Genomic DNA, 15,211 nt, shown 5'->3' with positions numbered 1-15,211 from the left:
ATATTGTACAACTTCACATAAAAATGTGAAGTTGCAGGGCACCTGGGTGGGTCAGTTGGTTAAGCAGCCAGCTTCAGCTCAGATCATGATCTCGCAGTCTGTGAGTTCGAGCCCCGCATCAGGCTCTGTGCTGACAGCTCAGAGCCTAGAGCCTGCTTCCAATTCTGTCTCTGTCTCCCTCTCTCTCTGACACTCCCTTGCTTGCTTTCTGTCTCTCTCTCTCTCAAAAATAAGAAGCATTAAAAAATATTAAGTTGCAAAAATACAATTCCATGCATTTTGCCATATTTTGTGCTATTCATGTCATACACTTGATATCTGTATACTTTAAATAATTTACATATATGTACATTGTAAACCACAGTTTATTGTACTATGTTTCTTACAGGGCCAGTAGAGATTTAAATGAATTGAGAAAAGACCACATATCTTTTCTATATAATTATTGTTTCTGGTGTTCTTTATTTCAGTGTCATTTCATCTAGGTTCATACTTCTAGTGTCATTGCCCTTTAACTTTCTTAAGACTTTCTTCTGTGCAGGTATGCTTGCATCAAATTCTCTCAGATTTTATTTACTTTAAATAGATTTATTTTGCTTCCACTTTTGAAGGATTTTTTTCTCTGGATATAAAATTCTGGATGGATAATTACCCCATCTCCCTGCCACCCTCCACACCCCAGTATTTTTCACTTTAAAAATGTCATTCCTTTGTCTTCTAGTACTTATTGTTTCCGATGAGATGTCAGCTGCCATTTATATTCTTAGCTCTGGTGTGTGATACATGTTACTTTTTCTGGCACTTCTCAAGACATTTTTCATCTTTTCTTTAAGGCAGTTTGTCAGTGATATAACTAATGTGCTTTTTGTTGCATTTGTTTTTTGCTAAGCGTTCATTTAATTTTTTGTATTGATAAATATTTTCTGAAATTTGAGAAATTTCTGGTCATTATTTTTTCAAATATTTTTCTTCCTTCTTCTATCCTGTTCTGAGACTCCATTTATAACCTCTTGATATCATCATCCTTTAAGTGACTGAGGCTTTATTAATTTTTTTCATTTTTTTCTATGTTCTTCAGATTGGGTTCTATTGATGTTTCACCAAGTTTATTGACAATATTCTGCTGTCTTTAAGCTGTTATAAGTCCAATGAATGTTTCATTTCAGATGTATTTTTAAGTTCTAGAATTTTGATTAATTCTGTTTCATTATCTCTGTTTCTCTGCTGAAATTCCCTATTCGGTTTCTAATTATGGTCATGTTTTCTGTTAAGTAAAATAAAATATTTACATAGTTTTAAATTTATTTTCTGATAATTCCTACACTTGAGGTATTCTGTGATTTTTTTTCTGTTGAACACTTTTTTCTCTTGACTATGAGTCACATTTTCCTGTCAGTAGTAATTTTCCTGCCTGCCTTGTAATTTTTAAATTTATATTAGACTTTGCTGGTGATGTTTTGCATAAACTCTGGATTTTGTTATCTTGTTCTTAAGGGTGTTAGTCTTTATTCTAACAGACTATTAAATTACTGAATGATGATTTTGTGAGTATGTGGTTTTGGTTTCTCTATTATCTACAGAGGAAATTCCTTGATCCTGGAACAGAGAATAAAGTAAATATATGATTCTTTTAGGATTTTAATATGAGGCCTGTGCTATTTACCAAGCCCTTAATTTGGTGGGATTGAAACTCCAAATTCCAAGGGCGGCTGGGGGGCTCAGTCAGTTAAGCATCCGACTTTAGCTCAGGTCCTGATCTCACAGCTCCTGAGTTGGAGCCCATGTCAGACTCTGTGCTGCTAACTCGAAGCCTGGAGCCCACTTCAGATTCTGCAATTCCCAGTTTCTCTGCCCTTCCCCCACTCATGTTCTGTCTCTTTCTCCTTCAAAAATAAATAAACTTTAAAAAAAATTAAAAAATATTGGATCTCCAAATTCTGTCTCCCCTGCACTGGGAAGCAATTAAAATTTCTACTCAGTTTTCCATCTGTTTCTTTCCACTGTGTTCCTCAGTCTGTCCTTATACATGTATGATTAAGAGAGTAGCCAAGGATTTCAGAGGAGTTTAGACCCAGAATTTAGGCCTACCCCCTTTTTGGCTCCCTCCTTTTCCAGCTACTTTGGCAGTCTCACATTCCATTCTCTGACACCTCAAGCCACAAGTTGTTTGTTCGTTTGCTTGTTTGTTTCCTCCATCCAGGGTGCATGGTTGTTATCTGCAGGAGATTTAATCTGATACAAACTGCTGTTGTATCATCAAAACAGATTCTCAAATTTAGTATATTTGGGCGCTGAAATATTTTGATACACATTTTTGACTGCCTCTGCAAAATTATTTTTCGCATGATTTTGACAATTCTAGTCACACTGAACATTTTATTTACAATAGCCTTACTGAATATTTTGTGATAAGCACATAGAAGAGAGGTTTACATTGCAATAATATACATGACTCTAAAAGGAACAGTAGTAGATATTTTTGTTCTTACAAATATTTTGGCAATCAGGGACTTTTCTATTGGCTACTTTATTTCACAGAATCCCCAGTCTCACTCTATCTTTTGATCCTTTCTCCTCTATTCGTTGTTTCTCTTTCCATCTCCTTTTATTCTCTCCCCCCACCCTTACCCAGTGTGTGTGTGTGTGTGTGTGTGTGTGTGTGTGTGTGTGTGTGTATGCATGTCTCATGGAATCCCTGTAAACTCCAAATTCTTTTTTCTCTTTTGTAGAGCTTTCCCCAAACTTTAGATCAGGATTCCTTTTGTATATTTTAATCTATCAAGGTTTTCTGTGCAACTACACTCTTTAGAAAACAGGAATTGTTTCAAGCAGCATTTCATTACAATCAGCATTGGTGACACTTGTTCATCAATCAATACTGGTTACAGAATTGGTGACACTTCCTTCTTGAAATCTGTGCATGCATTCATCCATTTGTTCATTTATTTGTTAAATAAATACTTCCTTCCTAATGTTTTCTTTATTTTTGAGATAGAGAGAGAAAGAGAGAGCGCATAAGCAGGGGAGGGGCTAAGAGAGGTGGGGACAGAGGATCTAAAGCTGACTCCACACTAACAGCTGCAAGCCCGATGTGGGGCTCAAACTCAGGAACCGTGAGACCATGACCTGAGCTAAAGTCAGATGCTCAACCGAGTAAGCCACACAGGTGCCCCTGTTAAACAAATATTTCTTAATATCAATGTATGCCAGATATTATGGGCTTACCTAAATTTTTTTTATGATTTTATTTCCAGTTCTATTTGACTGCCCATTTACTACTAACTTTACAGAGACTCAGTTCATCATCTGCTGTTGTGAAACTATATATACAAATACTCCCCTTAAATGTTTATTTACTCTTATGATTTCCAAACTTATATATGCATAATTATCCCAAATTGGCCTTTCTTGACCTCTTAGGCTAACTAACCCAATCTCTCCTCCCAAGATATCTCTATTTATTCATGTTAACAAGATATGAAACTAACATGTAATTTACTCGAATCCCTCAAACAAATCCCCCCAAACCAGTATGTCTCATTTCTTCATTAGTGTCAATGATTCAATTTAGTCTCCAGGTGCTATAGAGTTTTTCTTAATAGACAACTAACTGCTATGTAATTACTCCCTAAGAACTGCTTCAGATAAATAATTTCAAATCAAATTTGTCATTTTTGATGGATATTCTCATGAGATGGCTTGCTATCTAGAGCTGTCAAACTAGTGACTTTATAAAACAAATCAACTTATTTTCCCTCCAAGCAGAACATGTATAACCCATTTTCTTTACAGTATTCTCCAAAAAACAAAGCAAAACAAAAGTTTTACTGAGATATTTTTATAAGTAAGCTGTGCATTCAGTTAATACTTGATTTGAAAACTATTATTATTATATCTGTGGTCCATAGAGTTTTGGGTCCCCCAGTTGTCTATCTCTATGTGCAGTAGGACAGACACTTTAAACATTTTTAGGAAATTTTGTCCTGTTTACAGATACTTCTTCAGTTCTTTTTCGTGTGAATGGAATATGTTAAGATGATTTAATTTGGCACACTAATAACAGTATGTCAGTCCATATTCCCAGCTTTGTAACACCACCTGAAATCATGTTTATTTTGATAAATTCTGGCCCAGCTACTCCAAAATCTATTTCTGGAGTAAGCCAGACTGCTAGAGAGAAGAGTGCCTGAACTGAATAATTAGAACCTCTGAAGAAATAGTTTTACAAAACCATGTTTGATAGTTACTCTGCTCACTCACATTGAGAGACATTGTAAGAAAGAGCCAAGTTAAAGATACTTGGCATTTACTATGTAAGGATGTTGTTGAGGATATTGTTCATTAAATTACATTGTAACCTGTTTATCTGATTTTTTTTTGAGAGAGAGAGAAATATATCTCTCATCTCAGTAACAGGTTATTGCATTTTCTTATTAATTTTTCTTTATTTATAATCACAGAGATTTACAATCTTGAGTTTTTCCTTTGTATTACTTTCTGTAACACAGGGCCAAATCATAGCCTCCCTCTAGGAAGTGTACAGTGTACTTTTTATCTGTTGACCCAATTCCTGGGTTCATTCTATGTTGTACTCTTCTCTGCCCAAAAAATAATCACATTCTGCTGATATTCTTTTGCCTTTTTTAAAAGCTCTGTTTCTAATTATTCTTTGTTATTATTGTAATCTGCATTGTACTGTATATATACAACATCTAACCACTTTCTATCAAAAACTTTTCCTATTAACTAGCTATGGGGAGGCTCAGGCTTTTCTTAAGTTTAGACTTTACAAATTCATTCTGTTGATTGCTCTCTAGTGCCTCCAGTAGTTACCTAAACTCACCTCTCAAACTTTCAGTGCCTTTCAGTAACATAACACACTTTATGGCCCCCTCTTTTTTCTTATTACTTCCTTAAACTTTCTTTATTCCAGTCTAGTATACTTTCTAGACTTTGACAATTTGTAGCTACTTCTATCTTTCCCATACTCATTGTGTTTAAACATCTTTTCCAGCACGTATTTACTGATTCTCAATTGTTCCTCCAAATTATAGCCACTAGATATTCTTCCATTGAAACTTTCCTTTGGGCATCACCTATTTGTGGTGGTTTCTGTTAGCTAAATTACTTTTCGTATGTGTATGAAAAACAACTTATACCCTAAGACTAATAACTTGCTCACACCATTCAGTGTGAATGTTCAGTAATTGCTATTGATTAAATTCAAATTAGTGCAAAATTTGTATCTGGTAGGCTGAAATATTTTTTGCACTGAACTTTGTAGGAATTTCTATTTTTATATTGATTCATACTGTGTTAGTGTTGGTAAACTGTACTTTTATTTGTATAAGATCACATATTAGTATTTTGTGTTTCTAAAAAGACTGTAGATTATTTAAAATTAGTAGAGACAAAAATATTCTTAATAACCTAGGAAACATTGTGTTCATACTTTTTAAAATTTTATAAATATAATTTATAAATATAAATTTTCAGGCATCTGTTTTGCTTAAAAGAAAGTACCTCTGCAGTGGAAGATAAAAATATAGTCATAAATAAAGAATTAAGGAAACTTGGTCTTTCCTGTTAGTATACTTAATCAGGTCAGTGAGAAGTCAATACAGACTACCATAAGAATCTTATCATGGGAGGTTGGCAACTGCTCATAACTGATATTCAGAAGTTTAGAGAATAATTACACTTTATACACACTTTCATCTTCTAAGTGGAACCCTACTAAATAGTCAGTAACAACTGACATGCATTCAACCTACAACAAATGTCACTTATATAGTTCTATAGCTTTCATTTCAATCATGATGAAAGTACTTCACAGATAAGAATAATTTATGAATAAAAATGTAATTTACGGAATACCTTGCCAGTGAATGTTGATCGCTTCATCACAGTTCAGTCATGTTTAGAAAATCTAAGCAAGCTGTGTGATTACTCCAGGAAGCATGGAATGATGTGTTCAAATTAGTACCATCTGTGGATAGAAAAAAATTGAGGTTTTTAGTCATTCTTAAAGAATGGAAATCCGATTCTCCATGCTAAAATGAGTGTAATCCTTTTTGTATCTGTAATTCAATAGGGCAGTTGCTTTGAAATAGTCTAGTTCAACACGCAGTTCATCAAAAGAGAAGATACCGCATATAAATGCTGGTCATTTATGAGTGCCACTGAGGTAGCCTTTAAAAAAAACTGTCTATGAGTTATACTATGTATTTGGCTTCAACTTAGATTTATTTCTGGTTTATCTTTCTAAATAAATTTATTTGGGATATGTGCGTAAAATTTTGCACCACGTGAAAACCAAAGGACTGTTTGAATGACACATAATTTATACATACAGTCAACACTTATTGAGTGCCCAGTATGTGCCAGACACTATGTATCTGTGGAAGGTCCATCACTGTGTCTGTCAAATGGAGGGCAACTCAATTGTTGTTCCTCTTCCTATAGTCAGGTTACAAAAAATTCTTCTTTTTTCCTTATCAAGTTAAATTACTATCCTTTTAGACCTTTTTTCCTCCTCTGTGTTATTTATTTGGAAAACATAAGGTCTGTGAACCAGAATTAATCTGCTGAAAATTTTTACTATGTAACATATTTTGCCATTGGAGTCTTCATTCCTAAGATCTGAATATTGGAGGGGGGAAAAATTGGTCATAGAACCATGGGCATTTAGTCATCCCTTTTGTTGAATTAGGAAAAGGGTAGACTCTTGCCTTCTCCAGTTCATTGGATAACTAATGCATCCCTTTTTCTTTCCACTTTAATTGCTTAGTAAACCCTGGGTAAGGGAAATTGATCATGGACTCAAAAGAGAGGGAAATGTGTAGATCATACTCCCTGTTTCCCAGGAAAGAAGAGAGTCTATGGTTTTAATGCAGTTGAAAAGTCAACATTAAACTTCTCAAGTATCCCCACTGCTCTTAGGGATAAAACTAAAAATCTTGAATCCAGTTCAGAAGGCTCAACATTATCTGATTCTGGCTTATATCTCCAGCTTCCTACCTTTATCCATGTCCTTGTGGACTCAGATATGTTTCTTAAGGGTTCCTAAAAACTACTCTCTTTTCCTTCAGAATCTTAACACATCCTGATGTTTTCACCTAGGAAGCTACATCTTCTCTGTTATCTAATTAAATTAAAGCCTTTCCTGACCATTTATCTAAATCAAATCTCCTGTTACTCTTACTCATTTGTTCATACATTAAAAAAATATTTATTGAGTGCCTGTTTTGTTGCAAGCATTACTCTAGACCTTCAGAGACACAGTCTAGTATGTAGATTGATATTTGCATGTGTATATAATAAATAATAAGCATACACGTTTTGGAGTAATTGTTTTTATTGATATGAATGTAGAATCAAAACCTTTCTAGATCTTTGGTGTACATGTTGGAACGAAGTGGCAATGAAAAGAGGATTAGAGGGCACCTGGGTGGCTCAGTTGGTTGAGCATATGGTTCTTGATTTTGGCTTAGATCATGATCCCAGAGTTGTGGGATCCAGTCTCACATCAGGCTATGCACTGAGTGTGAAGCCTGCTTAAGATTTAAGATTCATTTTCTCTCTCTCTCTCTCTCTCTCTCTCTCTGTGTGTGTGTGTTCCTCTCCTTGTCTCTAAAATAAAATTTTTAAAAAAATTAAAAAAATAAAAAAGGATTAGGCCTATTGAAGGTGGGTTTTCAGAGTAGAATTAATATTTATAGGAGGGTGACTATCAGTTTAAAACAATGAGGTACAGGGGCACCTGGGTGACTCAGTAGGTTAAATGTTTGACTCTTGGTTTCAGCTCAGGTCATGATCTCATAGTTAATGAGATCAAGCCCCACATTGGGCTCTGCACTGGCAGCACAGAACCTGCTTAGAATTCTCTCTCTCCCTCTCTTTCTGCCCCCTCTTCTCCTCAAATAAATAAATAAAAACATTTTAAAAACCCAACAAAGGACAAACTAATAGAGGTATCTGGAAATAAATTTTAAAAGAAGCCCCTCAAGATTTTGAGTTTCCTTTTGCTCTACATATTTAAGCAGAGGCCAGAAAAGTAGAAGTTGGTCATTTTAAAGGAGGAAATTGTATTAGTATTCTATTGTCATGTCACAAGTTATCACAAATTTAGTGGTTTAAAACAACACTTATTGCTTATTACACAGTTCCGTTGGTCAGAAGTTTGGCTATGTTATGCCTGGATTCCTTACCCAGAGATTCACAAGCTGAAATCAAGGTGTCATTCAGCTGTATTCTCATGTGGAGCTCAATCCTCTTCTAAGCTCACAAGTTTGTGGCAGAATTTGGTTTCTTACAGTTGTAGATCTCAGATTCCCATTTCCTGGCTGGCTCATAGCCAAGAGGTTGCTCTTAATTTCTAGAGATAGTCCTAGATTCTTTACCATATGGCCCTCTTCTTCAAAACCAGCAATGGATAAATTTTTGTACATTGAATATATCTCTTGTCTAGAATATGTTACTTCCTCTGTAAAGAGCCAAAGAAAACTCTCTGCTTTTAAAGGACTCATGCTATAAAATCAGGTCTACTGGATAATCTCCGCCTCTTTTGTTTATTTTTTATTTTTTAAAAGTTTTCATTTAAATTTCAGTTAACAGTGTAATACTGGCTTCAGGTGTACACTATAATAATTCAACATTTCCATACAACACCCAGGGCTTATCACAAGTATATTCCTTAACTGATTTGGTTTCTTAATTACAGCTGAAAAAACTTTTCCATATCAGCACCTATAGCAGTGCTTGGTTGAAAAACTGAACAGAGGGGAGTATACAAGGGCCAGGAATCTTGGGGGACATCTGCCTACCTAAAGGTCAGACATAAAAAGCCAAATTGACCAGGATCATCTCTAAACTTCCATCAAATTCTAACCCTGTCATATTTTGATTCATTTGCCTGTTCCATGAATTCAACCACCAAAATAGATCTAAAAATGTATTTATTTCTTATTGCTACTATCTTCTTTGTCCTGAACACATCCAGTGGTCTATAAATTTGTCCCTTCTCCTGTTGTGTAATTACCAGACAAGACTTGATAAAATGTATTTCTGAACATCTCACTCTGACACCTTGATAGCTTTCCATTGCCTGACAAACTGTAAGTCCTTCTAACACAGTATGTTCCCCAGTTATTGTACAGCCTTTCTGTTTGTAATTGCCAATATGAATTATAAACTATAGTTGAACTTGACTTAGATCACATTACCCCCTCTTCTAAGTCTCTACCTTTATAATCAGTGAAATTCTATCTCACATGCCACCTTTTCACTTAAAACTTTCCTGAACCCTCAAATCACCCATATGTCTAAATTTGTTTTCTCTTCAGGTGGTCTGAGTTCAAATTTAGTGGCTACGAGATTTAAGTAAATTATGGAAGTTCTACCTTTTATAGAAATTCAATTAAAAAATTTTTTTAATGTTTATTTTTGAGAGAGAGAGAGAGCAAACAGGGAAGGGGCAGAGAGAGAGGGAGACACAGAATCAGAAGCAGGCTCCAGGCTCTGAGCTGTCAGCACAGAACCCGACAGAGGGCTCAAACACACAAACCATGAGATCATGACCTGAGCCAAAGTCAGACGCTTAACCAACTGAGTTACCCAGGTGCCCCTGGAAATTCTATTTTTTAATCAGATCTAAAACTGATTCCTCTATAAGGTATATTTTCCTTAAAAATAACTTTTTCTCTAGTTGCTTTTCTGCATAACTAAAAATAGAAGAGGGGTGTGTTGTAGGTAGCATATCAAGTATTCTGTTTGTAATGCTACTTTGAAGGTTAATGTTTAATTAAATACAGTAAGATTCAATGATAACTATTAGTATTGGAAAATAGAGTAATTTAATCTAATCATATGGCTTTAAGTTATCTACTTCTTGTTTTCCATTGCATTAGACTTTGTCTTCTCTTCCAGATTTAGGCAAATATATAAGCAATAGATCTATAGATAATTCAATAAAAATTTAAGAGGAAATTAAAATTTTTAACTGGAGTTAAGGCCTTTCTACAGAACTCCAGACTAATGTATCCATCTACTATTTGACATCTCTTTCTGGGTATCTGCTAGGCATTTCAAAGTTAACATGCTCAAAATAAATTCTTAATCTCTCTCCCCAAAGCTTACTCTTTCCAGCTTGGTTAATAATGACTTCATCTTTCTGTTTGCTCAATCCGGAGACCATAGGGCATTCCTCTACTCTCTCTTTCCCTTCCACCTCACATGTCATGCATCAGCAAATCCTGTCAGCTCCCTTTCAAATGATGTTCAGCTCTGAAAGCTGTTGATTTCTGCTGCTGCAATCTGGGTCAGACCATCATGATCTGTTGTGTTGACATTGCAACAGCCTACTAATTGCTCTCCCTGTTTTCACCCTTATCTCCCTTCAGTCTATGCTCTGCACAGTGACTGGTGCAATTCCATGAAAACATGTTAGAACCTGTCATTCCTCTGCTCAAATGAAAGTCATTAACAATGTCCTACAATGTCATACACAATCTAGCCTTCATTATTTCCTCTTAGACTGCAACTCCTTCTAGCCACACTGGCCTCCTTGTTATTCTCCAAATATACCAAGCATAGCTCCAACTTAGTGCCTATAATCATGCATTTTCCCCTGCAGGGAATGTCCTTTTTTCAAATATTCCCATGGTTTTCCCCAAGCCTTCATCAGGAACTTCATGCCTTCTAATCTAAAGAGCTTAGATTAGAACTTCACGTCTTCTCTGACTACTCAATTAAAAATTTCAATATCCCTAGATCATCTCTCTCTCTTTCTTATTTCTTCCTTATTTCTCCCCATAACAGCAATCATCATCTAAAATATTATATACAATATTTACTTATACTTTTATTGTGTAAATGCTGTTAAGCACTTGACACAAATTAGGTGCTCATTAGATATTTATTGAATCCTGAATTAATATGATATTTTAGGGGTCACCTGGGTGGCTCAGTCAGTTAAGCATCTGACTTTGGCTCACGTCATGATCTTGCAGTTCCTGAGTTCTGGCTGCATATCAGTCTCTGCACTGACAAAGCGGAGCCTGGTTGGGATTCTCTGTCGCCCTCTCCCTTCCCGCCTCCCCCATTTTTGCACTCTCCCCGCTTTCTTTCAAAATGAGTAAATAAACTTAAAAAAAAACATATGATGTTTAGGAATGAATGGGTTTTCTAACTCATCATTTTCTTATTTTTAAATGTGACTATTGTTATACAGCTTTTGTGAATTATATAATTTTCACACAAGTCACTTGGTATCATTCTATCTCAGCCTTCTAAGCAAAAACCCTTGTACACACACACAGGGAAAGGCATGGTTGAAGAAAGTGCTTATACCACGTAGTGCATTGTTCTTTCGTATTCCTAACCATAACATGCTTGTATTATTACTAATTCAATAAATGGCTATTTCTTGAAAATAAGACATAAGCCTTATGTATATTGAATCCTTAACACCAGGCTCAGAGCCTGACACATGATATGTATATAGCAAACCAGTGGTTAATATGAAATCTATTAAGTGACTCCAAGTAGGACTATGTGATTGTGGGTAATATACAGATACCTTAGTCTGTATATTTTTTAAATTTTTTTAACGTTTATTTTTGAGAGAGAGAGAAAGAGAGAGAGAGAGAGACAGAACATGAGCAGGGGAGGGTCAGACAGAGAGGGAGACACAGAATCCAAAGCAGGCTCCAAGCTCTGAGCTGCCAGCACAGAGCCCTACATGGGGCTCAAACTCACGAACTGTGAAATCATGGCCTGAACAGAAGTCTGATGCTCAACCGACTGAGCCACCCAGGTGCCCCATAGTCTGTGTATTAACATTAGTCTTCTGGATGATATTCTAGAAAAGATTTTGTCAGTTTTAGATATATGCAAGATAAAATAAAAATCAGCTAATTAAATAAATCAATTAAGTTAATAATATTGTTTATTTAGAATTATTTTATATTCAGCATTTACTATGTATAAGATGTAATTGTGTCTATATAGACATTTAAATATGAGTATGTTTTTCTTGGGAACTGAATATTAAAACTCAGACCGTACCCAGGGAAGTACATAAGTTTAAATGAGCATATAGTTTTCTTTTGTACCAGTACTTATATATGAAGCCAAAGTAAGTTTATATAAGATTCTTATGAGTGAATTTGGGAGCAAAATTGGGAATTGATAAAATCACAGTTGTTTTGCCCTCTACCGTTTGAACCAGCAGTCTCTGAAGCATCACCTTAAGGTTCTGCTCATTAAATGTGGTGATACTAATCTAAGGGCAGTTGTAATAAGAGATTGCCACTAGGTGCATAATAGGGACATATTTTTTAATCCATTTCTTCCTTCCATTTAGAAAATTTTTGGTAATTCTAATTGTTTTCAATTTTTCTCCCTTAATTTTTAGTCCCCAGTGTACCCACAAATATTGCTTTTTCTAATGTTCAGTCAACTAGTGCAACATTAACATGGATGAGACCTGACTCTATTCTTGGCTACTTCCAAAATTACAAGATCACCACTCAGTTGCGGGCTCAGAAATGCATAGAATGGGATTCTGAAGAATGTGTTGAGTATCAAAAAACCCAATACCTTTATGAAGCTAACCTAACTGAAGAGACAGTGTATGGATTAAAGAAATTTAGATGGTACAGATTCCAAGTGGCTGCCAGCACCAATGCTGGTTATGGCAATGCTTCAAATTGGATATCTACACAAACCCTGCCTGGCCGTAAGTATTATCTTGTATGTGTATTTATACTTCTGCATTCAAGAAAAAGCTCTTTGAATGATTTTCCACAAAAATCACTCGAAGTATATGTAATAATTGCTCTTGCAACTTTAATTTTATTTTTAAAACTAACTAGTTAGCCTACTTGCTTAGACAGCATTAATCATAATTAGCTAAATAAATTTCTGGTGCTTATCCTGAACACTATCTACACGGAATTTTAATGGCTTCTATGCAAAAGAAATAAGTATTACACACTTATAAATAAATACATATACACACACATTGATATCTGTTAATGATTTCTACTTAATACAGTTGTGTATAAAATCGCTGAACATGAGAATAACTGAATTAGTGTATACACTAATGCACATAGTACCATTTGTTTTTAATTTAATTGAATCCCAATGGGAAATTCAATTTCAAACATTATTTGTTAGGGCTTTTCTCAGACTTTCAGAGTTGTACCGAGGTCCTAGAGTCTTCTCTTGCAATAAAGCATTATGTGCCTCTCTTGTAGTATTATTAGGCTATACTGATTGCCACTGAGCACCCTTAGTCCATGCCTACCTTTTCACTTCATGTATAGATGCTTTGCTGCTTTTAAGCCAGACTTTACAACCTTTTCAGTGACTTTAGGCGCACGTGCGCGCGCGCGCACACACACACACACACACACACACACACACACACACACACACTCTTGAAATAGCTGAGACAGATCTCTCAGCAAGCAGCTTTTCAGCTTGTGCTTTTTACCTAATAAAATTCTGAGGAAGGAAATACCAAGAGTGCAACTCCTAGCTTGAGATATGGGGAAGGAAAAAATACAAAGAAAAAACACATAATAATTTTTCAAAATTATTCTGCCATCTACCTATCTTTCAGGACTTTTGTATTCAAGAAAAATCTCTTTACATGCTTTTCCATAGAAATCACTCAAAGTATAGGTAAGATGCTCTTGCTACTTTAGTTTTATATTTTAAAACTAACTGATTACTCTACTTGGTTAGATAATATGATTACCCATTAGTAAGTAAATAAATGTCTATTATTTATCCTGAACACTATCTACATAGAATTGTAATGTCTTCCATAAAAAAACAAATAAATTATAAATCAAGTCCTGCAAGTCAGAGCTCAGGAATGGCTGCACAATCTGAAATGCCACTTCCACCCCAAGATATTCATAGGAAATTTCAAGTTGGCCGGGTCGCCCATCTCAACACCATCCCACATAAGCCATCCAAATAGGGACCTTAAGTTATCATTCTTCTCTCTTGATCAAGACTGTTACTAGATGATTCCTTTCAAATCCAAATCACATTTTCCTAAAAGTTTTTGATACCTATAGGTAGAGTAACATACACACGTGCAAACACACACACACACACACACACACACACACACACACACACACACAGATTGTCAGTGATAAATAGATGCTGTTGTAGATCTTTATAGATAGAGAAATAAACTTTGATCTAGAAGTTTTATTTTTAGGTCCCTGATTGTGCCTCTTGTTACTCTTCCCAGGAGTACCTGGCATAATGTTTGCATAAAATTCCAATCAATATTTGTTAATGCAACACAACATTTGAGATAGAATCCACGTGATTCAGCCTTCAACACAATTTTCCAGCTTCTGCTCCTTGTAGCACTTTGACTTGGGTTCTATAGTATCCTCTCTTATGGTTTTTCTCCTATCTTCGCTAGTAACTCTTTTCAGTCTTCTTTGCTCATTCTTTTTTTAACTCTAAGTGTTGGAGAGCCCATATATCTATATTTGACCTTTTTCTGTTTCAATACACAACCCTTAGGAGATCTGACCTTCAAGTAACCTTATCCTGTCCTATGGCTTTAAAGTCTTATTCTCAAATATCTATTTCCAGCTCTGACTCCTCCCTAGAACCCAGATCAGTATATGTACCTGGCCAATTGACATCATTGGGCATGTGTGTCAAATATAACTCTGAAAGTTAATGTGGTCTAAACACTAAACCTTTCATCCTCCAAACTTCCCTGTTTCAGTAAAGTTCACCATTACTCATCTGGTTGCAGAAAATGAAAATCTAGGCAGAATTCTGTTCCTCCTCAACTCTGCCAATGATTTATTTCAACTGTGCCATCTAAATACATCCCTTCATTTGCATTGCTATAATACCAGTCCTGTCCTTGTTACTACTACCACTGCATTGACCTCTTACTGACTTCCTGAGCTTTTAGGCCCATCTTTTTAAACCTAAATCAGATGATGTCACCTCTTTGTTTAAAGCCATTCAAAGAATTTCCATTACTTTAGAAGAAAATTCAAATTTCTTAACACGATTAACAAAGCCCTACATGACCTAGCTCTTACTTAACCCTCTAACCTCATCTGTAACTACTTTCCCCTCACTATACTCACCATTTACTTTTTCTGTTGCTTAATTGCACTTGACTCCCAGAACTTGGGCCTCTGCACCCCTT

The 15,211-nt window shown here is 35.4% G+C and overlaps 1 protein-coding gene and 1 long non-coding RNA gene across 5 annotated transcripts in view; one reads left to right on the top strand and one right to left on the bottom strand.

Annotated features, from left to right (window-relative positions):
- Window positions 1-15,211, bottom strand: part of LOC109270557 (uncharacterized) — a 166,895-nt gene that overhangs the window by 33,723 nt on the left and 117,961 nt on the right. The window contains exon 2 of the long non-coding RNA XR_002081588.2: window positions 5,878-5,989. This is a non-coding gene — a long non-coding RNA (uncharacterized LOC109270557). The remainder of the gene's footprint in view (window positions 1-5,877; window positions 5,990-15,211) is intronic.
- The window catches only part of PTPRQ (protein tyrosine phosphatase receptor type Q), a 206,695-nt gene that overhangs the window by 96,762 nt on the left and 94,722 nt on the right, over window positions 1-15,211 (top strand). For all 4 annotated transcript variants that reach the window (XM_053894769.1, XM_053894770.1, XM_053894768.1 and 1 more), the window contains one exon: window positions 12,416-12,739. In XM_053894769.1, coding sequence (XP_053750744.1) covers window positions 12,416-12,739 — 324 coding nt within the window. The remainder of the gene's footprint in view (window positions 1-12,415; window positions 12,740-15,211) is intronic.

The sequence above is a fragment of the Panthera pardus genome, unplaced genomic scaffold (assembly GCF_024362965.1).
Source record: "Panthera pardus isolate Hobbes unplaced genomic scaffold, ASM2436296v1 HiC_scaffold_6, whole genome shotgun sequence".
Taxonomy (NCBI): domain Eukaryota; kingdom Metazoa; phylum Chordata; class Mammalia; order Carnivora; family Felidae; genus Panthera; species Panthera pardus.
This window is presented reverse-complemented; position numbering and strand designations above follow the sequence as displayed.